This window comes from Scatophagus argus, chromosome 15, assembly GCF_020382885.2.
Source record: "Scatophagus argus isolate fScaArg1 chromosome 15, fScaArg1.pri, whole genome shotgun sequence".
Lineage (NCBI taxonomy): Eukaryota > Metazoa > Chordata > Actinopteri > Scatophagidae > Scatophagus > Scatophagus argus.
Genome location: NC_058507.1, coordinates 9,793,443 through 9,821,006, shown reverse-complemented (window position 1 = coordinate 9,821,006; position 27,564 = coordinate 9,793,443). Strand labels below are relative to the sequence as shown.

General features: G+C 41.6%; 2 protein-coding genes across 5 annotated transcripts; both read left to right on the top strand.

Annotated features, from left to right (window-relative positions):
* The first annotated feature begins 12,095 nt into the window (after positions 1–12,095).
* On the top strand, positions 12,096–21,657 carry grhl3 (grainyhead-like transcription factor 3). 2 transcript variants are annotated; one of them, XM_046413791.1, is made up of 15 exons: positions 12,096–12,265; positions 13,776–13,950; positions 14,055–14,116; positions 14,911–15,187; positions 15,282–15,521; positions 16,175–16,286; positions 16,399–16,493; positions 17,085–17,243; positions 17,352–17,421; positions 17,528–17,652; positions 18,615–18,640; positions 18,751–18,836; positions 18,955–19,040; positions 19,225–19,289; positions 20,599–21,657. In XM_046413791.1, the coding sequence occupies exons 1-15, from the start codon at positions 12,249–12,251 to the stop codon at positions 20,714–20,716; spliced, it is 1,713 nt and encodes a 570-aa protein (XP_046269747.1). In that variant the 5' UTR covers positions 12,096–12,248; the 3' UTR covers positions 20,717–21,657. The 2 variants fall into 2 exon arrangements, with proteins under 2 accessions (XP_046269747.1, XP_046269746.1); XM_046413790.1 differs by having other exon boundaries at positions 18,751–18,854.
* A 578-nt stretch (positions 21,658–22,235) lies between these two features.
* cldn23l (claudin 23-like) lies at positions 22,236–26,858 on the top strand. 3 transcript variants are annotated; one of them, XM_046413706.1, is made up of 3 exons: positions 22,236–22,522; positions 24,777–24,829; positions 25,069–26,858. In XM_046413706.1, exon 3 carries the CDS (start codon positions 25,282–25,284, stop codon positions 26,035–26,037), a length of 756 nt encoding a protein of 251 aa, XP_046269662.1. In that variant the 5' UTR covers positions 22,236–22,522; positions 24,777–24,829; positions 25,069–25,281; the 3' UTR covers positions 26,038–26,858. The 3 variants fall into 3 exon arrangements, with proteins under 3 accessions (XP_046269662.1, XP_046269660.1, XP_046269661.1); XM_046413704.1 differs by having other exon boundaries at positions 25,064–26,858; XM_046413705.1 differs by lacking the exon at positions 24,777–24,829 and having other exon boundaries at positions 25,064–26,858.
* The last annotated feature ends 706 nt before the right edge of the window (positions 26,859–27,564 follow it).

Here is a 27,564-nt window from a genome sequence, read left to right as displayed (position 1 = left end):
TTTCACCAGAGGACTCCCGTGCTTTAGGACTGAAGTCGTTCATGTTAGTGAAACCTTAATGAGAAGCAAAACACATTTTCTAATGTCAGAGTGGGATTTCAATTATTACAGCCATTTAAAAGTTTCTTATATTAATCCTGTTTCATACCAGCCTATTACATAAGAACTATCAGTTTCCACCTTCGTTATAGTTCATTATCCTCTTTAGCTAACTGACACGCTCGTAAAGGAAGCACACGCCAAAACATCTCACCATCGAGATAATAATCAAAGAACAAAACTGTGTCCGGCTCACCTCCTAGTGGTCCTGTGCGTGCCCGGCTCATTCAGACCTTTGTTGGTCTCTGTGCCATACCTTGCTATTATGTGTGAGAGAAGAATGACAGTGTGCTAATCTCTGTAATTATAGATTTTTTTCTTTTATGCATGAACACAGATGAGAGGTTTTCAAAGGCCATAAATGGTGTCTCAGCCTCAACCCCCTTACAGACTTCAGACAGGGTGTCAGATGGATGAGAATTTATGAATAATTAGGATGTGGATAATACAGATCATATATGGTTTTTTAAAATGTGGCCATGGAGTTTATAGTCATTAATCATGGCTATCATATATCAAATGAATGAGACTAACATTAATATACCCATCCTGTTTCCTCCTTTCAAATGTAATATATCATTTGTATTTCAGAAATATTAAAAAAAAAAAAAAGCAAAAAATAAATGATGATTATTAACTCACAATTAATCAGTCAGCATTTTAAAAATTAATTCTCAAACTATTTTCCTAACATTGTCATTTTATAATATATATACATATACTTTACTATTGTTATTTCTGTATGTTGTAGTGGGATGAATGTATATGAATAAAATGGATGCTTGATGATACTTAAAGGTCACGTCATCATTCACATCGTCTCATAAAAACTCATCTGACATCACAAAATTACGTGTTGTAATTAGAACAATTTGTGAAAAAAACAAAAAACAAAACTATAACCTATTTATGTCATGACACCTTAATATGACTCAGGGGCTCAGTGGCGCACATGACTTTAAACAGTCTCATGACAGTCTCATACCAGAGTCATGATGCTTCATGATGCAATGACTTTAGAGTCCAGTTTTGTATTCAGCATAAAGTCTTCCGTGACACACAATGATTAAAACGTAAAATTATAATACTATTACAGTACATTTTGTTTCATTTAAGTTTACGCTTAAATCATTTTCACGCCCCCTGATTACCAAACTTTGACACAGCGACAGAAAGACTGAAGAGATGTTGTGGGAACCCACATTTAGCACTTCTCATGATTTGTGGCCTTCTTCTTCTTTCACCCGCAGTTAGAAGAGTAAGGTAACACTTTGTCTCAACTGTTGACCCCACAGCACTGCACACGTTACACCGTCTGTGCTGTGCACGCTGGGATTATTGTGAGAAAACTGGTTTCGCTCTTTTACGCTCACTGAGTTTACTTGAGTTAGTTGACTTTGTCAGCGTGCAAATCTACTTTCTTCTTTCTTTACTTTCTTTCTTGTTCTGCATGCCTTATGTTTCATTAGATAAATGGCATTAGAGAAGCCACATAATTAAAATGCTGCTTGTATATTAATGCATCAGTCATAAAGTGGTCATTTATGCAGGATTTTCACACTGTCAGTTCTTTCAGAATTTACGTTATCACAGCAGCAAGCACGATTGGAAGTCTTTGTTACTTTTACTTAAGGATCTAATTATGTCTTCCACCATGTCTAACACGTTTCTACAACGGTCTTTGTGTATTTATAAATGACTAAGTACTTTGGAGTGAGGATGTGCAGGATTTGTGTGTGTATGTGTGTGTGTACAAGATTGTTCATCAAGACTGACCTCTCAGATGCTGCCTTCATGCTTCCTGACTTTGCATTGTGACCTAAGACCCAAGCGACTGTGCACAACTTTATCCTGTCTGCCACATGTCTTCCCAAACCTAAAAAACTGTCTCCTTTGTCTGTATGTGTGTGTTCCTGTGTGTGTGTGTTCCTGTGTGTTCCTGTGTGTGTGTCTCAGAGAGAGAGAGAGTTCTCGCCTGTCTGTAACCTGAGGAAAGAGAGGAGAGCAGAGTGAACAAAAGCCTGTGTTTAATTTTCTTTCTTTTCTTTTTTTTTCATCTGTTGTCTTTGGTAGTTCCTTCATATTTTCAGCACCCTGCAATCACGGCATCTTGTTAGCTTTGGATTCAGGTTAAACTCGTTGCAGGAGACGACAACTCCCTCCCTCCCTTCCTCCCTCCTTCTCCTCACATCTTCTCCAGTCTTCCATTCACATTTCTGCCTTGATTTGCGTTTTCTTTTAAACTGGTGACAAGCTGCATTTGTCTTGAAGGCATGACTGTCTCTCCCTGCCTCCTCTATTCATTCCTTTCTTCCCTCTCTCCATCATACACTTCTCTCCTCCCCCCCTTTTGCACTGACAGGTGAATTCTCTTTCAGGAGAGACTAAAGTCACACAATAGCAGGTGCATGTCTGCCGGATATGACTCAGAAAAGGCTCTTTAGATGGACCGAATTGTGTCAACTTAAAACAGTATTTCATTTGAGCTGTTTATCTTTGCGTACAATGTTCCCCTTTATGTGAAGTCTATACTTTCCACTGAACAGCTTTAATTCAGTGTTAAGATAGTATTTTTGAAGCAGTGAATTTGTGATTCTGTACATGGCCTAAATCCAGGATGGGATGTGCACACAACAATCTTTGTGCACTTTGCATTAAATATTCTACCTGAGTCCTATTTTTTTTTTTTTTTTTTTTTGACTGAACACAAGGTATTGAGAAAATGCCGAGAAAGTGGCAATTTAATAACATTGTTTCAAATGCTCAAATGAAAACATTTCAGTCCTTGCAGATAATGTCAGTTCTGCAAATAACTTCAGTTTCCTTGCACCCTAATATTGTTCTGGTAGATCTCAGTGTCATGAGATCATTCTACCACTATTCACTCATTTTCTTATTGGTACACTTTACCCATAATAACGGTCATTTCCTTCTTTGAAAGCTTGATGTGTTCCAGCAAGTATTTTATCCGGGTTTGCAGCAATGATTGGATTGCAATTTGGAGGAGGGTGGAATAAAATGTTTCATCAATATGAAATGCTGCTTTATATCAGATTAAATACCAGAGATCATTTCTACTCATCTGAGGCCGAAAGACCCAAAGCCCAGCTCAGTCAAATGAGACGTTGAATAGATGGAAGGAACTTATAGAGGCATCACACTTTTGCATTCCTGCTTTAATCCACGCACTTAAGTGCAGCACCAACCTTTGCGCTTGAATCCCATGCACATGTTGCACAACTCAATACATTTGTCAGCCTGAGCTACTTGCATCTAACACGGAATCAAGATAACCATATTTAGTTTGGACATACAGTATAACACAGATGTAATATCGAGGATAATAATAATAACACCGGGTTCAGAGCAACCCATTGGTACTGGCTACCAAAGCTCAATCAAGTGTCAAGTGCTATAAAGACCAAACTGGATGATTTTAAAGAGTCTTTAGCAGCCATGGCTACTTGACTTTGTGCCTCTTAAATAAATTAAGAAAAGCTACAATTTACAGAATAAAGAATCTTGGAATGAAGAATCACTTTAAAAGAGTTAAGATGGTAGATGTGATGTGAAGGAGATTTCTGAGATAAATCCTTATGGGAATGAATAACAGACCGGCAGGTAGTTTATTACAGTGACAAGCTGATTAATTTATCTCTATGGTAACAGACTTTGTGGATCAAACCTCGAGGTCACAGGGATTGCACACCAGTACATTGTTCTTCCTTGTTCCTCCGTCTGTGATGGGACGCGCCCTGCTGCAGCCCTTGAGCACGACATGCTGTGATTGTTCCAAGGGATTGAGGAGAAAAGGAGTGCGTGGTTCCTCTAAACCTCAGACGAGCTGAGACATGTAGACTGAAACTGGGCGCGAGCCGAAGAAAGGAAAAGGGAGGGAGAGAGAGAGAAATAGATTACGGGGAAGTATCACAGGTGAACATGGAAAATTTTTTTGTCCCACTGATCAGAATTCGCTGGGTGAAAGTCAGTGCAAACTCTATATTTTATATTTTTATTTATGTGTCGTTTTTTTTCTTCTTTTTTAAGATAAAAATACATAAAGGAAAAAAAATGCGTATATATTTCGTATGGATTGCTCAAGAAGCAGAAAGAGAGAAAAATAATCATTTAAAGTGACATGAAAAGAAGACGTTGCAGGATGAAGGGAGGGAATGATGCCAGGAGAGGGACAATGAACAAGAGTAAAACAGCATTATAAAAGCAAGAAGAAAATGAGTCTCTGTCTGAGGTTTTCATCACTGAAACCGGGGTGAGGTGGTCTGAACATGTTCCCTGCTTTATTTGGGATGATGAAGCAACAGGGCCTGGAAAGCTCTCCTCCTCCACTATCCCACGGGAATATCTTCACTCATCCATAGAAAAAGAGGGACAGAAAGGGATGATGGGTGGAAGAGGAAAAGAATGAGGAGGAGGAGGAGAGAAAAGGGGCTGATGGGACGGTGGAAAAAGGAGAAAGAGATGTTTATCGTTACTGAAAGCAAAGCATGTATAGAGAAGCGTTTACTGCTTCATTTACGAGTGGCAATTGATTGAACCTGCACTCCTGCTGCCTGGTTGAGTGTAATTTCCCAGAGAGATATTCTCTCTGCTGCCCTCATCTTCTTCAGTTTCCACTTGACTTTGACCTGCAAGTGAACATCCATGCCTGTATACACACACAACTGCAGGCACACACCCAAAAAAAACAATGCACCCACATTTGACTCACACAGAGAACTGAAACAGTAGGGAACATTTTGTCTTTTAATTGCAACAGAGTCTCGTTCTGTTGAAGATAAAGAGCAGATTGCTGCATTGTTGTCTCTTTGTGGAGAATATGAGCTGTACTGTATCTGCTGTGAACCCACACCTCCTGCGTGTAGGATTACTGCCTGCAGGAAATTTTTGCCAAAATACTCGGCTCGGCTTTTCTCCAGGGTGTCAAGGGCCTCAGGCTACTGGGACTGAGTGAACTCACCGGGCAAATATTCATTATGAATTAAAATTACTATTGACGCGATGTTTGATGTTTCACGGACTCAAGCTGACAAAGCAGAATACTACTTGAGCGGGTTAGACGTTTTGGAGACAGTTTTGAGTTACAGTGAGATAGATGTGTTGTATATATGTATAATGACATGGTGATCATTCACTAAGGCATGTATCTTCAGACAGAAAGTGAAGTGAATTTTCAACTTTTCCCAGCTTTTTCACAGTATGCAATAGTTGGTTGAGGAGATCAATACGTATGAAGCTTTGGCCAGCAGAAGGTTAGCTTAGGAAAACAACTCGCTCAGATTTAGACCCTTTAGATCCCAAAGCATACATTAAATATTCCCATCTACCTCAGCAAGAAGTGAATAAGCACATTTCCCAAAATGCTGAACTATTCCTAAAGGGTAATCCAGATTTTTCTGTTATATAGATAATGTAGCAAATGCTGTCATGATGATGTAAAGTTGCCATTTCTGTTGTGACTGCCTCCTATTATATCTGTATGGTAGATATGAGGCTATAGCCAGCAGCCTGTTAGCTTAGCATAAAGTCTGGGAACAGGAAGAATCAGTGAGCCTGGTTCAACTCCAAGGAGATTAAATCCAGCACATAGCATAATAGCACCTCTAAAACTAACTAACTGATATGTGATTCAAAAACTGAACTGTAAAAAGACTATGAATAACTATATGATTTAAAGACCTTAAAAAAATTGGACAGTACCAGGTGACTGACTTTGTGGTGACTTTGACACATTAAAATTTTAGGTTATAAATGTTTTCTGCAAAGCATTCTGGGAATGTTCCATCAACCCAGACAAGTGAGTGCAATTAAGCACTTGCAGTTGTTAGTTGCTGCACATAAGGGTGTCTTCCAAGAAGCTGTGAACTGTGATGTGAAGTTGTATCTACCCCTGGCCTCAGGGGTCCTGAACGAAACCTGATATGGAGATGCACCAATACTTGCTCTCCATCTGGGTGGGACCACAATCAGTAGCCTAAAGACTGTGTGCTTGTGTGTGTTGCAATCTGACAGCCTCCTGCTCAAACCTATGCGTTTAGCTTCACTTTTAGATCTTGATACAGTCACTGTCCCACATCCTAAACCTCATTTTTTCATTGTCTTCTCAGTATTTTGGTTCTTCTGTGTACAGTGTTTCAGTGTTTCAGTGTATCTTCAAACTTTGATGATGGGTGATCGATCTCACACGTCAACTTGTTGCAGTCCTCATTACAAATATGAACACATTCACACACCTCTAAGATTTTCATCTACTTGTCATACATTTTCAAATATCAGAGATAACATCTCTTATGTATCTATATCTTTACACTCTCGGCAGATATTTCCCTCTGACTAGCACTTACTTCATTAATGTGTCTGGTCCATATGGCAAATGATGCAGAGATTTGGCCCCTGTGACAGATAAAGTTATCACCTGTCTGAATCTGGAACTTTTGTTTGTCTGTTACTGTGCACTTCTGTATGCCTGAATGTTTCATGTTTATGTGTAAGAGAAAGAGAAAGTGCATTTTAGAGGTATGTGTGTGTGTGTCTTTTTGCACTTACAGTATTTATATGTCATTCCACAGGCACTATTATTTTAGTGGCTCTTTCAGATGTTTTCATTCCAGTCTTTCAAAGACAAAAGCAGAATTTGAGAAAGAAATGTAAGAGCAAACTTTCCATTATCTTAAACCAGTGGTTCTTCTCAGTACGCTTGAGGGCCTACACCCCAAACATGCTGTAGAAAAAAAACTCCAGTATGAAAGGACAGACTTACACAGTTTGAAACTTATGGCAAAATCCCACTTGAGTCACTCTGTTGAACTTTATGCTCTATATAGAGAATTACTTAGAAGCTAAAATGTTTGCCATAGCAGAAATATTTCAGGCAGATGATCAAAAGCTCATGCAGACGTCTTTTTTTTCCCTGTACAGTTAAACTTATTATAGGAAAATGGACAGCTCTGGTCAGGACTTTATTAAGTTTAGGTGACCTGAATTTTGTTAACCTCAATTTTAAGTGTTATATTCCCACAGGAAATATCTGATCAGTTAGAGAAATGCATCATTATACCATCGCTAACACTCTAAACACTTTACAATCAGTAATTGTACTTATTTTCCCTTCATGCAATTATTTTTATGGATGAACAAGGCATTTCTTATTTATGACACTCTTCTCTTTGCCCGTAAAATCCCCTTGCAGCTTCTTTGTCAGCATACTTGCCCCCAGGCAGAGCTCAGAGAAATGCATACATACTGAGCAACACAACCTCCAAATTCTCCTATACGGCTTCCCCCTGCTCCAGTCTTAACGTCGTTTGGCCACCATGCAAATGTCAAAGTGCTGGAAGAGCTCCAAAACTCTGCCATTCCCTCCTCTCAGCTCTCCATTTTCTCTCTTGTGACATCCTTTCCAGCATTAACATCAATCTGCTGCTTTTTCATATTCTCTCTGACACCTCCTCACCCTAAATTTTACCATTTCTTACCCCACGTTTACACCTAAATCCCCTCCTCTCCTCCCCCACCGCCCTGATTCCTCACTTGGGGCAATTTGAGTTTCTGGGAGTGGCTACTTCTAGCTGGTGGGGGAATATTAAAAAGGAGTGCGACTGAGGAGGTGGGGGTTTGAGAGTGTTTTCAGACTCTTGGAGCCTCTTCGAGTCCAGGCCAAACAAAGTGACAGCCAGATTCTGCTGAAGAGGTCTCGCTTTTCACCACAGTATCACAGCTCTGAGGAGGTCAGAGCACCTGGCAGAGGTCAACCAATCTTGCAAACACACATTGGTGATTTAGCTGCAGACAGTGTCCTAAAAGCAGTGAGCTGATTTTAGCATGAAACATACATGCATACACACACACTCCTTCGAGGTTTTTCCATCCAGCAATGGAAGTCTTAATGGCCTACCTGCATGGGAATTAGGGCTCGTACTTGAATCAAGCTCAGTTATGGTATAACAGGAATGGAAACCAAAGTATTAGGGTTAGGGTTAGGGTAGCTCACAATGATGAAAGAAGTTACTTCAGTAAAAGAAAATAGCATTTCAAGTGTTTAAAAATGTTCTGATACAAGCAAAAATCCTGAATTCAAAATGAAAAACATTTTCACTGAGTAATGCATCCTGTTTCAGGGACTTATCGTGCAGTGTGTCTTGTATGAAAAGTAATCAACAGAATAACAAGTAACTACAGCAGTAAGATTATTACAGCAGAGTTAAAAAATGAAGCATTATGTGTCTCTGAAGCAGAAAGCAGCAGAAATTAGATTAATTACATGATGGTGAAAATTCTTTTGTACTGCTAAATAGTGGCTCTTGCCTTTGCCTCACAAACGGAAACATTATTTGCCCATCCACTCAAGCCGTGCGTGCAGTCTATTTCCTCCTGCCAAAGGCTATTTCACAATAAAAGCCCTGTTCTCAAGACTGATGACGGTGAACATATTGGATAAGTGCGGGACATTAGAGCAGTTGAAGAGAAGCAGAGTTGGAGGAAAAGGGAAAGCGTTGCGGTTTTACATAAACGTGTCAGGACTTTATAACAACAGGTGCATCCCTCACTGGTTTCCCAGTATGATTAGCAAAGGGAGCAACACGCCCCGGGCTCCTTGTATCTCTGTCAACCCTTAGCACACATTCCTCCAAGACAAACCAGGCATTAGAGCAGATGGAGAGATAGAAAAAGAGAAAGAGAGATAGAAAGAGAGATATGTCTGCAGAGTAGGAGTTGCTGTCGATCAGAAAGAATTGGTTTGTTAGTTTTCTTCACCTCATGACTTATTCATTGCAGTTCAAGGGTTTAAATTTGCATGATCTTTTATGTGATTAAGTGTTGATGGAAATGTTCTCCAGCAGTAAGAGCAGGATGAGACTTGGTGGTCAAGCAGCCGTAAGGGAAAAGAGGAGCAGGAAAAGAAGGCGAAAGGAAGAGCAAGCGGGAGAAAATAGAAAGAGAGATAGTGTGAGGTGAAAGGTGATGAGAGAGCCCCTTCACAGCAGCAGTCGTGCGTAGAGCGAGACCTGATGTCTGTTTAGCCACCATGCACGGCTGCATACTCACACGCACATGTACACAAAACAGTCACACACAACAGACCAAAGCGCCAGGACACTTGGGTCTTGTCTTCACTGCTCAGTGGCTGAGTTTAAAGGCATGAAAGGCAGTCGTTTGAACATCTTGTGACATCCATCCATCTTTAATCTCCCCATCGTTCCCACCCAGTCGTACAGGGTCACAGGTCTCTTTGGGGCCATTAGCACTTTTACAACAACATGAAAGTTCAACACCGAAGAGACTTTTAAGAAAAGTTCGATAGGACTTCATTCAGACTGGGCTTAGAATTTGAGTGAGGGCACATTTTAATACATGACACCCTGCAGAAACACAACAGAAACCTGACTTCCCGTGTTGCAAGTTCACCTTTCTCAAATTTCTGCAGAGATAGAGTTAGGCATCGGGGATTAATTAAAACACTAAATAAAGTGAGCTATATTATACAGACTCAAAATTTCCTTGGAAGTCTCCTGTAAAGTTAAATTATATGCTTTGATGGGAATTATGGAGAAATTGGTACATTAATTGAAATAACTGCTCCAAATTATATATTATATATATATATATATATATTTATATTATCCAAAAATATATTAAAAATTCCCTTAGTTGAAGCACTGATCACAAACATCCAGAGTGTTTTGTCAGGATGTTGGTGTTTAGATGTGTGCATCAGGGCCTAATGAGATCTTTCATGTGACTGAAGTGCAGAGAGAAACAGGGAAGTTAAAAATGTAAAGTCAAAACATCAAGAAAGTGAGAATGCAAAGTCTAAAATGAAAAAGTTAGAACAGAAGATAAAATAATTTAGAAGAAGTTCAATAATTTAGCCAATCTTCAGTCAGTCAGTCTCTATTTTAGTATTATTTTAAATCTCATGGTAAATCGCAATGGTGGAAACTAACTAAAATAGGGCTACATTTACCAGAGTGCCTTATTTGACTGAAGTGAGAAGAGTTTCTGATGTGCTAATTTTACATCACTAATGAGGTACAGATGAGAGGCAGTGAGAGACACAGGAGAGACAAAGAGTTCACACCCTAAAAGCAGAGGAAAGTGAAGGAGAACCCGGTGGCTTTGTGGACCCACATCCTTTTCTCCCTCTCTCACACCTTGTGGTAACTTTATGTCTGAATGTGATGCTTGGAGTTGCACATGTGCAACCTGGGCTAATGGGATGTGAAAACAAATACATCATTTGGACAACATTTTGACATTTGGAAGGTGTTGTAAACAAGGACGGAGCTTTAACTGGAACTACTTTCTTTAATTTCAATTGTCCTTACAGGGCTTATGTTGTATAATAAAGGTGTGCCCCACAAAGAAAAGTCTTTCTCTTTCTCTCTCTTCCCAATGCCAACTTGCCCTTGGGCCTCTGTGCGTGTGTGTGTTTTACTCTACGAGGGTGTGTGTGAGTGTGTGGGCAAGCTGCACAGCACGCACCCTTGTGTGTTACCACGCCAGATTCCCTCAGGTGAGAGGTGCTTCACACACACAAAAATGAGCACACAAACAGCCATATGTAATTATGCACATGCTCCCTACTGTGTGTGTGTGTGTTTGTGTGTGTGTGTTTGTCTAAGTGCATACCAGTGTGTGGGTGGAAGATGATATCTGATTGACATGAAGACCTTATAAGCTTCACAACTTTTGGCTTCCTGGTAACACACAAGCAAATTGTGAGCTTTGGCTCTATTTGTTAGTGTGTGTGTGTGTGTGTGTGTGTGTTTGTGTGTGTGACTGTGAAATCATTGTGAAAGTGAACATTTCATCTTGTGCTCATGAGCTACTTTTGTAAAAATCTGTCTCCACTCATTTTCAAGGTATGTGTTCTGAATTAAATCCCACTTCCACAAGCAAAGTCAGCTAAAATTAAAAAAAATGGTAGACCATGGAAAGAGTCAATATCTCTTTAACCAATATTTTAATATTAGTAAATTACAATGGAAGAAAGTAATTAAAAAGGCCTGCATCTACACAAGTGTACTTTTTAAAATCTTGTGCTATGTGTGATTTACCTGAGTGCTTTACTTCTACTTCATTATATTTCAGAGGGAAATATTGTACTTGTAACTCCACTACATTTGTTCGACAACTACTGGTGCTCTATTATACAAATCAATTTTTGTCACACCAAACATATCATGTTTTATAAAACCTGATTTATCGTTAGAAATCAAAATTGCTGGATCGATTGCAACATTTAACTGCATCTTCTATAAATAACTCAATGACAATAATAACTCAATGACTAAGAAGATAATATTGTATACATCTATTATACTGGGTCTCTAAATCCAATGTAGTAGATATATTGGATTTAAAGAGTAAATTCTGTGTGTGCATATTTTGTTTTGCTATTGTGTACATTTAAATGCATTTTAAAAATGACACTGGCTGCATAATTCTAAATATTTAAGAAATAATTTGATGTTATTCTCCAGTTTTTTTCTGTTCAAATTTTTAAATCTGAGAATTTTTTGCAATTTAATTGGGTTTAAAAATTAAACTTCAAAATAAGCTTCTCATCAGAAGTCTTGACCACAAACACTAAAGTATCCATCTTTCAATCTATAATCCCCAGAAAGTAAGAAACCAAAACTTGTGTATGACATGGAAATAAGGGAGAGTGAAAAATGATACTGAAAAACTATTAACACATTAAAGCCGAGTTCCAGGTCATTACCAAACCTTTCACACCTCTGGGATCCTCAATCTCGCTCTTTTATCTGGTGGGATAATGAGATTCAAAACACTCCTGCTTTGGATTGTCTTGCAAAGTGTTCTCTTGGCTACACACACTCATACACATGCAAGTTTCTCTCCAGCTTGGAAAGAGTTAATGATCCTACACCTGTCCTATCAGACACCTGTTTCAGTCTTCTCAACCAATCAGGGGAGAGAGAGAATCTTTGCTGCCATGTGATAAATCTGGGCCGTTCTCTCAAGGAATCACAACACTTGACTCATCTGTGTGTCACTGCTCTCCTCTGCTAGACTGACAGACTCACCAACACACAGAGGGAAAACACACACAAACAGAAGAAGAAGAGAATTAAAGGAACCTATTCCGGCTGACTTGGATTGGAGACATGACCAAAGAGACTGAGTAAGTTTTGTGAGGATATTTTTTTTTCTTACTGTGGCTTAAAATGTGTGGGATTTTTTTAAATTTTGCCTACAAGATAAAAACACTTTGGTTTAGACTTTGTGTAATACACTAAATAGTTCAGGTTAGATCCCAGTCTGAGGGACAGACCACCACTCCCCCTCTGTTGTTTTTTTTTGCAATGAGACCCCCATGTGAAAGATCCCTGTTTTAAGAAAGGGGTGTTTTGCTGGGGAAATTGATATGGATAATTTGAACACATTCACACACACACACAAACACACAGTTGGATTTGTGGTGGTAGCGGGTTTGTTTCGGCTTGTGTTGTCACTAACCCAAGGGCCACCGGACACAAAAGGAGACTGAGAAATAAGAATCTCCTCTCGAGGTGTTGGACAGAGACAGGGGGCAATGAAAGCATGTAATGCATTGAATTACATAATGGTGAAACCTGAGACATGACACCCCCTCCATGTCTGTCTAAAAAGATCTGCACTCAACTTCTACTGGGGAACTGGGGAGTCACTAATGGTGTGTGTGTGTTTGTGTTTGTGTGTGTGTGTGTGTGTGTGTGTCACTGTGTGGTGTTTGCTGAGGCTGCTGTGTATGAGAGGGATAGACAGGTGCATCTTAGAGCAGGTGTAGGAGTCTTCTTTTAGTATTCTTAACGTTGCTGAAACATCAAGCAAGTAGATGCAAACTAAAGCTGTAATCCAGATACAAAACCAAAGTTAAAATGCATATTATTTGTCGCTCAAATACTGTTTTTCTAGTTCTCAAGGCGTGGTGTTAAATCCCTGTGAGAAATTGCTGGACTTCTCCCTGAGCTTTGGTTCTGTTGCGGTTGTGAACACGTGTGGTCTTTTTCTCCTCCTGTCAGCACATTTAATTAGCTGTTTATCCAGAGTAAACTGCAGCTATTTGTTCATTAGCTACTTCAGAGGAACTCCAAAGAGGGCTTATCCTGGTGGGCGGGATATTTGCAATCAAATGTCACTGCGAGTCTCTCCAAACAAAAAGTCGATCCTCAGAATCCCTGGCTTTCTTTCTTTTCTTCACAAGAGATATGGAAAAACCTGAGATCACCTCAGTGATTTTTGTGGGTCTTTTATTTATTTAGCGAAAGATCTTGTCATCTCTTTTGAGGTCTATGCAAATAAGAGAATTTATACAGGATTCAAAATGTGTGTATGTTCAGGGGAGGTGATGGTGAGCGTTAGTGGGTGGCCCTTTGCTTTTTAAACCTTTTTGACACCATTGCTTCTCAGGGATATTAGTCAGCTCTGTGGTTTTGCAATCGAAACCCTCCATGCTCAGGGGCAAGTATGTACAGTGTCCTCAGGCTCGACTACAGCTGTTAATCACATTCTGTCAAACCCTGTGTGCAGCAAAGAATTTAAAACCCAAATGCATCTATTTTTATTTTGCACCGCCAGATAATTCATCACTTTGAACTTCAGTTTGCTGTCAATCTAACCAGTCACATTCAACTCTTTCCCTCTCTCCGTAGGACTCTGGGACTGGTCTTTCAGAGTGAGAACTTTAACTATAACCGTTTCACTAACCATATAATGGACTCCTGGTCCTACCTGGAGAGCCCTGTCCCTGAGCAGACCCACCCCAAACCCAGACTGCACCCTGGAGATGATCTGACAGCTTTGACCATGCTATATGAGCAGTGCAAGGTACACAATGTAGAAACAACAGCAGTGAGAAACCAAACAAAGCACAAGATTAGCTTTTTCACTTTGACCATGTTGTTTAAAATGTGTTTTTTTTTTCCCTTCAGAACCAGAAAGAGCAGAAGATTGTTGCCTGCAACCGCGCTGGCAACATCTGCAAGACAGACAGGTAAGACCCACAAACCAGCTGTTCATCAGACAGTTGCTGCTGTAAAATTGTTCATGTGCTTTCATACAGCTGCCTGCATCAAACAGATAGTCAGAATCATCAAATAATGTCATAAAAGTTCCATTTCAAATTTCAATTTCCCACCCTCTGTTGTCTCTGAATAAAATGTATCAGAGAGAGTGTTAGTGCAGAAAGAGAAAGGCAGGGCTTTGGGAAGTCAAAAACAGGTGAGTGGGTAATCCTGAAGTCAAACATAGTCAGAGGGATTATTGTCTACCTCGCCAGTCCTTCCATCCATCTATCTGCTCTCCATCATCACCTCTGCCTTGCTTGAAGAGTTTCCCAACAAGCAGTCAGACTGTTTTTCTCCTCCCTCTGTCCTCGCTGTGCTCTCCGTTCTCGTTAGGTGGGCGAGAAATGGCCATTGTTGGGGCACACTGTTGTCCCCTCAAACATTTTAAACAGGGAAACTCAAACAGAGAGAGAAAAAAGCTGGATTAAGAGACAAATAGTACCCACCCAGACTCAAACTTTGTCTTTCTGTGAGTTCGCCTTGCAGTAGCCATGTGTGCTGACAGAGTTTAGACGCAAAAATTGCTTTGGCTGACTTTGGTGTGTTTGCACAAGCTGTCTGCAAGCTTCTGAAATGTTTAAGGCGCACTACAGTTAGTCACTTTAGGGTTGTCTGTTTCTTTTAGTACCTGAGTCATGCTGACCTCACAAAAGTTGCTTTCCTGTTGTCATTAATCAGCTTTCCTGTTCCCTCTTTTTCACCTTCGTCCCCACCCTGCTAGGACTCCAACCAACCCCAATGAGTTTGTTTCACTGGAGACGACTGCCAATGTCATGAAGATCATCTCTGAAAGCGTTCCTTTGAGCCATCCCCAAGAGGTCTTGGGATCCAAACCGAACACCTCGCTGCCCATTTCCGTTCCCACCACCTCAGACTCCTACGCCACCCTGACCAGCGTCGTAGCGGACTCTTACGACAAACAGGAGTTCAACAGCATCTTTGACTCCCTGTTGCAGAAGTGGCCTGAGCCCGGTGCTTTCCCCGACCCCAGCACTGAGGTACGCTTAGTGTAAACATTTGAAAGCTGAGTCTCTTTGCCTCTCCCTCTTTCCTTTCTTAATAAATAAGCTTGTGTGATTTTGTGGATTTCAGACACTTCCTTACAGCGATCCTTTTCCTGAGGAGCAGTGCAGCCCAGGCTACTCTGGCTCCTATGCCGGCTCCCCACCAGAGAGATTCAGAAGTGAGTTCCAGTTTTCCCTGGGAGCTCCTCTGGCTTCTTCTTACAAGTCCAATGAGCTGCCCATGGTCTACCTGAACAAGGGCCAGTTCTACCCCATCACTCTCCATGGAGTGGACAGCAGTGCCTGCCGCAGTGCCACCAAACTCAAGGTGAGTAAAGGGAGAAATCAACAGGAAGACAAGGAGCATTTTTTTTAATACCGGGAATGATTCTTCCTGTTTTGTTTTTGTGTGTTGGTTACATAAAAAAAAAAAAATCCATCCTTCCCTTCAGGCTTTTTTCACAGGCTTATGAATACATAAATTCTTTGCGTGCCACCATGCCAACCCTTCCCAAATTTCTGTCCCTCCCTTGGAGCCAGCTAAGAAAGGACTGACTAATTTCCTGCTGACACCCTGCGCACTGGGCTGCTACAGTTTAAATGATAGTGTCCTGGCCCATATCATTTATTCTTACAGTGGCATAGTGAGGCCAGAGTGCAAGAGGACTCAGCTCAGCTCCATTTGTCTAACGTGACACAAGTAGAGTGGGCGGAAAAAACAATAGTGAAACAGAATGGGAGTGATGTACTGTGGTTTGAAAACACAGGCGACAACCCTTTTCTTTGTCAAGCAAATCGGAGGATAAGAATACACACAAACACACACCCGCTCACTGCAAATAACTGATGACAGCGTGAGGAGAAAAGGGGGATTTGGAGTGATAAATGAAACGTGATGACGGTTTGAGCTGAAAGAATCATATTCAGCCTGACAAACTCCCATAATTCTGTTTTTCTGTCGCTTTTCTTTCTTCACTTCAGACGGTAGTGATGGCTGTATTTGAGAATGACAAGAGTCCAGAAACGCAACTCCGCTTTTGGAATCACTGGCATGCGCGTCAGCCAACCGTAAAGCAGAGGGTTATTGACATTGGTATGTACTTCACGCGTGGAAATAAGACATGCATGGTCACTGTGCACCTGTACACAGACACGTACTCTCATGCAGAAAGATGATTAAAGAGGTTTTTCTTTTTCTTTTATAGCTGACTACAAAGAGGTGTACAGCGGTATTAGCAACATCGAGGAGGTGGCCTTCAACGCTCTCTCCTTTATCTGGAACCCCAGTGAAGAGGCCAAGGTAAGCTCACATCATTGTCAAACAACAATGCATAGATGTTTTCATAGCTTTGTAAGGCCAGTGCTCTGAGGAGGGAATGAACCGAGCAGGTGATTTAGAAGAAAAGAGGAGCTAAGTTAGAAAAAAAGGGAGGTGAGGAAAGAGAGAGAGAGAAGGAGTGGTTGATGAGGGAGGGGAGGAATCCCAGAAATGTGTTTGGCCCTGAGGCTCCTGTCACCACAGCAGGTGAGAGCCGCCAAAGCTTATTGGAGCTACTCTGTGGCCCAAAGGCGCCAAGGTGGGGCCACCAAACCTGCTGCAGGTGGAGAGGAGCAGGAAGAAGGAGAAATTTTTATCAGCGCAAATTGTGAGGATAGAATGCGTTTTAATGATTAGGAAGGAAATAAAACACAAGGAAGGCAGAGTGAAACATTTTCATTTTCAAGACAGTTTCTTTTAAACCTTGATTGTATATTTTTATATCAAACAAAGGCTCACTCCAAAAACACCTGTTGTGAATGACTCTAGCTTCTTTATTTGTTTTCTGTGAGATATGTCTCTCAAATCTGTCATTATGTCTACCAGGATGTACTTACTTTTTTGTTCTCACAGGTCTACATTGGCATCAACTCCCTGAGCACAGACTTCTCCTCTCAGAAGGGGGTGAAGGGCCTGCCTCTAAACATACAGATTGACACTTACGACTACAGCTCAGGAACCAACCATCTCATACACAGAGCTGCGTGCCAGGTCAAGATTTTCTGTGATAAGGTACGTCGATTGTGTCACTCCAGTCAGCTTTTTCCTACACACACGCACAAAATGTGGCACTTGTGCAGTCAAAGTCATCACCGTAACCATGTGATTGTGTGTCCTCAGGGTGCTGAGAGGAAGATGCGTGATGAGGAGAGGAAAAGAAGCAAAAGGAGGGGAAAGAACGATGCTAACAGTGAGTGCAAAAGATCATTTCATCCCAAATTATGTATTATGGTAAGCAAACATTATCTTCAGAGAGTGTGTTATAACATTGTGGACTTTTCTGTTTTTGTTCCCAGCCAACAAGTCTTTAGTGACCAGCTCCGTGGGCAGTGACTACACTTTCTTCAAAACACTGGATGACCACGTCACCCAGCCAGTTCTGTTCATTCCAGAGGCACACCTCTCCAGCTTACAGCGCATGGTAAGCCCTGCTTTTAACTCTATTTTCTGTTTGCTGGTAACTCCTCTCCCCTCTTACTTCCTGCTTTGAGTGAATCATATCCCTGACCCCTCAATCCCTGCAGGCACGAGACAGACAGGGAAAAAAAACTGTGGGAAAGTATGTAGTGGGAAAAGTGGGCTGGGAAGGGGAGGATATGGTGTCAGCAAAATTGAGGCAAAAGATCAGATGAGCTAATTGGAGTCGAAACCAGGCACCTGTGCAAGCCGCTACAGCTACTGACACTGAGATTAAGCTATGGGGGCTCATGCGAAAACACACACACACACACCTGGTGCAAAAGCACACAGACATCTGACATAGAGTATGCGCCACCCTCATGTGCTCTTTTACTCACACAGACTTACAAACACACTGAGGCGAGAGTGTTGTTCAGACAGGCCAGTTTTCCCACACTGAGGAGTCTAGATTGATGTGTATGAGTGTGTGTGTTAGGGGAATAAGCAACTCCAAAAGAGCTCCTGCTTTTCTTGTGGTTCTGTTCTTGTTCCCTTCTCCTCTTCCTCTGGGTTACCTTAAGGAGATTGAATTGAAGGCAACAGGACTTGGTTAAGTGCCTTTAAAGACGTTTCGCCTCTCATCCAAGAGGTCTCATCAGTTCAAGCTCATCAAGGCTAGACTAGGCTAGTCGGGGTTGACTTAAGGATGCAGTACAGTCTGCTGTGTACGACTGAGGCAGAAAGAGTCTTTGATTGGCCAGTATGATAAAGCGCAGGATGGTCCTATCAGTGTCACTCCATCAGCGTCCACGCTTACGTGGTTGTGTTAGAGGTTATGGGAAATGCAGTCTTGAAGTAATGATAACATTCTTTTTCGTTTTTAGGGTATTGTGTACACGTGGGTGGGAAGGGGGACATTAAGCAATGTTTTTATCAGTTGACTTGTGTCTAATCAGATCTCTCTGTTTCTCTCTGTCTTTCCAGGCCCCTCCCATGGACGACAACGAAAGGTGAGCAGAGATAATAAACACAACAATAACAGTCATCATAACCGGTTATTTCCAAATAAACAGATAGTTGATGCTTTGGTTTAATGTGAATGTCTGCTCTATTGTCCTAGGAGTTCCCTTAAGAGACTGTATCAAGACAGAGACCAGAACAGCTCTCCACCAAGCAAGCAAGCCCGCAGAGAAGACCCACAAAGAGGTAGACAGAAAACTAAAAGTAATTTAAAAAAAAAAAACAAAAACAAAAGAACAATGAATTGATAAGCTTTTCTCTTTTTTATGCTAAATGTTTCATGTATTTTCTTGCCTTCCAACAGTTCTGCTGTACGTGAGGACAGGTGCTGAAGAGGTGTTTGATGCGCTCATGCTCAGCACGCCAACACTGTCAGGCCTGCGAGAAGCTGTAAGTAACACAAACCCCCCAAAATTAATTCATTTCTGACGTGGAACCTTATCTCTGTGGTTAACTTCCAACAAACAGATGCTCACACACGCATGTAATGCGTAGTATTGACTTTACCGTGTGTTATCTCATTCACTTTCTTTCATCAAGCTAACTGTCATCTCATCTTTCTCCCCTTCCTCAGGTTTCAGAAAAGTATGGTATGCAAAGAGACACCATCGGGAAAATCTACAAAAAATGCAAAAGAGGGTGAGTGTCCTATTGTTTCATTGGTATGCCTCATGCATTGCTCTCATACAACCAGCTTAACACACAAGTTGGATTAAAGAAGTTTGTTTGACACAGAAGATGCGCATAAATTCAGGGCTTATTTTGTGGTTTTAATGTCATTCTCCTTAAAGGAAGCTCATGTTGACAGACTGGGTAGGTAGGTTAGCTGGCTCAGCCTGCTGGAATGTATTAATTGCAGCTCCTCCAAAAGAAAGACAGGTGAGGGTAGGATAAAAAGATTTCAAAAGTCCCGCAATGCGTCATGACTGACTGTTGTACCTAGTTATGTTCATCACATCGGAGCATCAGGAAGTTTTTTGGTAGTGAAAAAGATATCTGGTCTGATAATGTGGAAGGCTTTGGAGGACAACTGGTCGTCCGTCAGGTTTGAGATTTTTTTGGTTTGTTTGTTTCTAACTATCACACGTCACTTCTCTATCAACTAAACACTAGTCAGGTCAAATGAGTTAGAGCTGCACTTCTCCTGCAGTGAATCTGGGTGCTTTGGATTGGTGCCCTGCCTAAAAAAACAAACAAACAAACAAAAGACATTAGAATAAAAGGGTGGTACTCCAGTGGAAAGGTCATAGTCTCATTTTATGATTCATCAAAATCTTCCTTAAAGTTATCAGCATTGCTCATTAGCAGAATATGCAATGAGCAACGAATTGATTATTTCTCACCTAATAACCGTCAAACTAGATTCCTTCCCGCAACTGGGGAGATCAGTACAGATGTTAATAAGACCAGAGACTCAAGCACCCGGGGGGGGTGCAGCAGCGGCGGCTGAGCCAACAGGTTGGGTTACATTCCCTCCTCGCAGTTCCCTCCCTCCTCTTTAACTCTCTTTAACTCCTTGCTTCAATCAGTCTCTGTCCCTGCAGGCAGAATGCATGAGCACGGAGGTTAGTTTGGTCATTAAAGCTTTAAGGGTTTGCGACAGTGTTGGGGAGGAGGAAGGAGGAGGAGAGCGACCTGATTTACTACCACTACTGATGGAAAAGATAAACCGCTACTGTGTTTTTCACTGGAGATGCTTCCTCCAAACAAATAACAAATGACAGGTTGGGTCTTAACTCAAACAAGAAAGCTGGTGACCTTTTGCTTATGTCACATGAGTGAAAAGTAGAGCAAGGCACATCTTAGAGCCAATTGGCATGTCCTAGTTTTTAAGATGAATCTGTTTTTATTTATTTATTAAAAACATGCTTCGATTTGACCTGTTTGTCTTGGACTTGTCTTTACGATCACAGAGGTAACTTTTCGTTTTTGCTTGTCTTTTTTTCAGTATTCTCGTCAACATGGACGACAACATCATCGAACACTACACCAATCAGTCAGCCTTCCAAATTGAGATTTCCGAAGACGTTGCCGGTCAGTTCCGAGTCACTCTCATCGAAGTATGAGAGCCACCATCCAATCAGTGACCTGCTTCATTGAAGGAAATAACAAGTTAAAAGTGCCAGTTTAAGCCACTTCTGAAAGCACTGCCCAGTCACCTACAATATAAGCTGTGGACAGCCAAAACTAGTTAGAGAACTGAAGAGACTTTTCCAATTTACCCAAACTCGGTTGAAACAGTTACACCCTTTCTCGTTTTTGTAAATACCATTCGACACCATCCTTATGATTCTGTTATTTGAATTTAATATTGTAACGTAAGAGCAATTATGATAAACAGCCTGTGTATATATAATGTAAATAGATTTTAATATGACAGTGTTTTATGGATTAGCCATGTGTATGTTACAACCCATTTTCCATGAATTGCTATGTATTTCAATTTATTTTTTACAGAGTTCTGTACATGATGTGTGTACAGTTTATTTTCAGAGGTCGCTTGTCCTGCTGCTTCTGCTGCTTTCAGTGTATTTATCATTTCTTCTACCAGCCCCAATGGTGCGTTTCCTCAGCCACAACCCACCCATAATATTTTTCACTGCCGTAAGTGTCTTCCTGAAGGTTCCAGTTAGTTTCACAACTAAAATGGCCCGACATCGGGTTAAATTCACACCCAACAAGTCAAACATTTCTGCGCATAAGACCACAAAAGGGTTAGTATTGGCCACCATTTAGCCCAAATCTGTGGACATTTCCTGACTGTATGGAGTTTTATTGGACCCCCCCCCAAACCACCACCAAACTCTGAGACCTGCCAGAGGATTTTCATAGTGTGTGTGTGCGTGTATATATGTATGTGTGTGTAAGATTTTCTTCCCTTATACATTACGCATCATTTCAAAACAGGCATGTAACCCCGTAATATTTCATTATTATACCATGGAAATTCTGGTTGTATTAGCATATCTTGCCTCTTTTGTAAAAAAAATAAAGAAAATGCATAATAGGTTTTTTGTCTCATATTTATTTATAGTTCTCATGCATACAGATTGCACAGTTGCACAGCGAGCCATTCACGGCCCTGTTAGGATCAATCATCACTGGGACAAACAAAAGATAAGAACATGCTTCCTGTGTGTGTTTGTGTGTGTGTATGTGTGTGTGTGTGTGTGTGTGTGTGTGTGTGTGCATGGTTACAATTAGTCCTTTTGAGGTGAAGTGTATATTGGAAATCTTTAAAAGCAAACACTTCTCTCTGCAGATCAAACAAAAGCATGAATCATCTGCATGAGAGGGCTGATCCTATTTTCTGTGTATTTTGTTGTATGTATAGGTTAGCACATATGTGTTTGTCTCTGGAGGGCAGTTGTCTTCATATGATCACACAAACAAAAATCATGCTTTGGGTTTCAAGCGCTCCATGTGCTCCAAAATAGGCAGCGGGGCGTATGTTGGCTGATACAGAAAAGCTCAATGCCTTTCCCTATTTGGTGACAGCAACAGGGAAAAGCAGAGAGTCACTGTGTCCTTGATATAACACAGACATCCTTCAGCAAGTCAGAGAGAGAGAGAGAGACACACACACTGAGGAGGCAGCAAGGCAAGCAGACAAAAAAAAGGAGTGGAGGTGGAGGGTGAGGGGGGGCAGGCACAAGGACAAACAGAGACATGAGGACAGCGAAAACTATGAGGCAGAGACAGGAAGGGAGACTGCTGAAGCAAGGACAGATGAGAAGGAAGAGAGAGCAAGAATAATGAAGAGGTGGTTGCACCATCTGCTGCCAGGGAGCGAAACATGTTGTCGCCATTCAGACGAGAGCGGGGAGGCAGCCAGAGATCTGCAGTGAGATACCCACAACCCCTCCTGAATGGTAAGTGACTACATGGACTGTGTCACTCTGTGTGTGTGTGTCGGTGTGTGTGTGCATGTGCGTGTACGCATACGCTCTAACTGTGTCTGTGTGTGAGAGAGAAGAAGTGTTTGGGATATTGATAACCTGCAGTATGTTCATGATTTTATATGACCAGCTTCTTCAGTGTTGTGCTTCTCTGCGCATGTCTCCATAAATTTAATCTTGGCATCTCCACATGCAGACTTGGCCAATGCATGTTTTGTTTTGATCATCGTCCAACAGTAACAAGCGATGCTAGTGTACAAAAACATGCCCAATACCTTAAACCTTGAAGAAGGTGACACTCAACTCACTACAGAGAAGACTTTTTCCCGTCACATCAACAAAGTCAAAACATTCTGGTAGCAGAACAGGAAATACTGCTGAATTTCTAATTACAACTTGGCATATAATGACAGACACAGGTGACACTCGATGACAGGTATGTGTTTATGAAAACACACTGCACTCACTTGGATCTCTTAAGCATCCAGACATGCATTCTTGCAGCAAATTTTTGTTCCATTAAATCTTTTTTATTCCAGCCTAATCTTATGTATCGACTATTCTATTCTTGTATATTCTGCCATATTCCAGTAAATGTTTTGCTGCTGTCTATTCTTAGACTGATACCTGCCCGACTGTCTTTGATCCTTTCAAAATCAGATTTTCCAGTGCTGACTGGCTCACCTTCTCGGGCTAAATGTCATCAGCCCACCACTGACATTTACAGACATGAAATATCCTACCATTAATTAGGTCAAATTTACGAGAAGGATTCATGCATGCTGAACATCATCCTCATAGGGGACCAAGACAGATACAAACTGACGGTTGGATTGCAAATTAAATGCAGGCTTCAGTTAATGAAAAGATTTTGTTAGTTGGTTTATTTATTGCATTTCTATGTTACTAACATATAAAAAGTATCACATTGTTTTCAAGGACCAAACTCAGCAGAGGGGATGAGCCTGTACTGTGTGTCCAACACGATTTTACATATTTGTTATGGGCTTTTTGTTGTTGTTTGTTTTTTCATACAAAGAACTGATTTTAGTGACCATTTGAGATGAGATCAGGATCACAAGATCAGGATCTCACCCTGATCACATGAGATTGGGGTAATACTATCATACGAAAATATTTTATTACCCTGTACTTTCTCAAGTTTTGCTTCATTTTTAATTTATTGCGAGTTGTAAGATTTAGGATAAAATCAAAATAAGAACTCAGAAGATACTCAGAAACAGGTATTTATTTGTTTCAGGTTTCATCATGATTTGGTTCTTGGTTTAAAAAGAATAAAGTTTGGGTCAGGATCAAGGGAGGGAGGGCTGAAGCTTAACTCACAGGCGAAAAGCAGGGGGGCTGACACACAAAGACAGACAATCACACACGCACACCTAGGGACAATGTAGAGTAGCCAATTAAGTACCTGGAGTACCCGGAGTACCCAGAGTATCTGGAGAAAACCCACACAGGCACAGGGAGAACAGGTGATAGTAGCATGTAACATCTGTAATGCCAGAATACCTGTTGAGGAAAATGAAGCATTTCTCACATTTAAGGAAGTCATCATGTTACCTGTGTGTGTGTGCGTGCGTATGTGTGTGGGTGATGGAGTTGTATACTGATTGTATCTACTTGTGTGTGTTTGTATTTGTCTGTGTGAGTCACACATGACTTCAGGTTGTCCTGTCTGCGTCCTAGAGGACGTTCTTTGACGCTGTAGATGGTCACAGTCTGCGTTCAGACGCGGACCTGACATAATTACTAACCCGGCTGAATTTTTCCAAGGTCACAGCTGGCTATCAGTCGTCAGGCAAAAACAGCAGCCAGAAAAACACACACCCAAACCCGCACACAAAGGCACACATGCACAGCCTACATATGCCAAGGCAATCTGGTCTTGTATAGAGAGTAGTCTAACGAGGTTTTGTGATAAATAAAGCCACACAAACAAGCACACACACACTGCCACATTGAGACTTGCCAAGTTATAGTATCCTAGCAACAGAGACAGGCATCGACCGTGCAGTCTTTTCCTGTCCAGCACTGGAGCAGCGAAGCCAGACCTCCTTCTTCTCCCTGCTGCTGTAGCACTTGTCTTCTGCTCCCCCTCACACCTCTGTTGTGTTTCTCATCTCTCTCTCTCTCACTTTCTATCACTTCTGCCTGATGCCTGACATGCACCAGCCTCTGCTCTCTAACTGAAGCTTTCTCTTTGACTCAGACGATCGGGATGAAGAGCTTGCAGCTGAAAGAGAGGACAGTTTCGATGAAGAGGTAATTAATAAACTTCTATTTTTTGAGGTGTTGAACTTTTATTTGTCTGATCATCATTGACTCTCTTTGCTTTTGCTCATAGCTGATTTATGTTTATTTGCTGAGGAAATATGCCAAGTTTTGTGTTCCACAGTGTCTGGTGGAAGGAGACATTTGTGAAACGTGACTGGATTTTATTCTATGTGAGATATTTATCTTCATCATCGTCCCAATTGTATTATCTTATCATTTCAGTATAGATCCGCACCGCTCTGAGGGCTCCCACGACACAGACGCATGATCGAGCGGCATCCCTGTCTGGAGGAGCAGCAGCAGCAGCAGCCACTGTCGCCTTTCTTCTGGAAAATACTCACACTGAGGACATGTACTGAACAGCTGGCTTATTTGTACAGGAAAACTAATAGGTTGCATGTTTTGAGAGCCGAGAAAGAATCAGGTTCTCCCCACTCAAGATGCACACTCCAGCCTCTATGGTGATGGGGATTGTCTTTGCCCCTTTGGGATTGGTGCTTGTCTTCACTGCCGCCATCACCCCTCAGTGGAGAGAAGGACGAGCACGTCTGGGCATGTTAGGGCCGGGGTCACTCCTTCGGTCAGGGGTGAAAGGTCAGGGGATGGGGACAAGGTCGGGGTCAGCGGATGCACTGCTCTTGCTGCGATCTGATGGACTCTGGGAGAGCTGTCTGCAGGTGGAGCACTCGGAGCTGAAGCAGTGTTGGCCTGTGGCAGGTCCTTACCAGAGAGACCCGAGGGTTCGACTGGCACAAGGTTTGACCCTGACCTCATTGTTCCTTTGTGGCACCGGCATCGTCCTGGCCTGTATCGGGGTCCGGTGTTGGACAGATATACCTTTGAGAGGTGTAGCAGCTACGGGTGGACTCCTGGTGGTGATGTCCGGGCTGCTGAGCCTGACCGCGCTTGGGGTGTACACCCACAATCTTGGAATACTGGGGGTGGCAGATCCAAGTCAAGGGATCAGTAACCCCAGGTTCCCCCACCTCAGCCTGCACCCAGCCGGCTCGCTCTACTTTGGATGGCTGGGCTCATGTTTACAGGTGCTGGGAGGCAGCGCTCTGTTGTTCAGCTTCAAACGACCGAGATGCCCCACCTGCCCGTCCTGCCCAGAGCTACCTGCCTGTCCTGTGTGTCACTCATGTCCAGACATTACCAACAAGCCAAACACAGACGTATATGAAGTCAGCTGTTAGAATGTAAAACCTGAACAGGCTTGAAGATTGAAACATGTGTAACAATGACCAAATCAAAACATGTGGGCACTTCCAACTCATCAGCTAAGAAATCTGCCAATTAATGAAACGAGTCAGTTCGTAAGTGTGAACCACAGGACACTACCTACTAATGGACTCTAATGTCAGGTATAAACATAATGGATGTAACTGCCTCTCCACATGAACCGAAACATAATTTTGGGATGCTGAATACAGAGTGCGTTAAGGTCATAATGGTTGAAAAGAGCTCAAGTTCATGCTGCCTTTAACTGCAACCAGTAGTCAAACGCGGCTCAAATGTCTTTTTGTGCTGCCTTTTACTTTGTAGCCATGTCTTTGTACTGTTACCAAAAAACTTTTCTGCGTCCAAACAAAACTGTGAAATGTAAAATATTTGTGATAAAGAGATATTTGTGACAAGAGTGGATCGTAACACTGGGGCTTTTAATATGACAGAACAGGCTAGTTTTAGATGTCATTATAAATCAGCACCGTAAAATTTGGATTCCACCTGTACACTAGCTTTATGTTACTTGTTAATTGAGAATTATGTTAAGGATTTCCAAACGTCTTTTCTTGATTTGGTCACTGCAAGCAATGGATTTTCCAGCTTCTTAGATTGTCTTAAATTGTAAATCTTTGTATGATATCTTCACTGCTTCATCTACTGAATCAAGTGAATGTGATATTTCTGACTTGATAACGTGAACAGTGAGAGAGAAAAACTTGAGGAGGAGGAGGAGGATGTACAACAGGGTGTTGTTTGTTCTTTGTTCTTTGGTGTGAACTTGTGTGTACACTTGGTGGTGCATTCTGCACTGAATAAAACATTTCAACAATAAATCACTGCGTGCTTCACATGGCATCAAAGGCAGATTTTCATTAACTGAAGAGATTTTAAACGAGACCCAATTAAATAGAAATCAAAGAAAAATGATATTATGATCCGTCCTAAACATAATAAAGTTAAGCAGATTCACATTTCTCACTCGGTGTCACAGATGTGTACGTCCTTGTACATACAGAGTGTATTTATGTCTGTCCATTACAGCATTGGACAGCTGCTCAAATTTATTTTCTCCACACAAATCGGAGAGGCGGAGAGAGCATCGCATCCAACGCTCAGCAGACAAAGGCAGCGCAAGTAAACCTGATGAACTGGCACAAAGAGCGCTGTTATGTGAACAGATCACGATCTGATGAGATAATAAACAAAAGAGTTCTTTCATTCAGCGGCTAACTGACTGTAGGCGACATATCTAATAGAGACCAGGAGTTCAGTATGGTGAATTTGGCACAAGTCTGATTCACTGTTGTTGAAGTGAGTGACAGTGAGTGGAGTCACGCACTGAAATAAAAAGATGTTAGGAAAACAGTTCACTTTGTGCTTCAGTAGAACAAGCATGTCTTCGCAGTTGAATGTTTTTGGCGCAATTTGTGTGTGTGAGTCCCTTTTTGGTGTAACATTACATATTGCTACATGTGCGCATTCTACATTTAATCAGT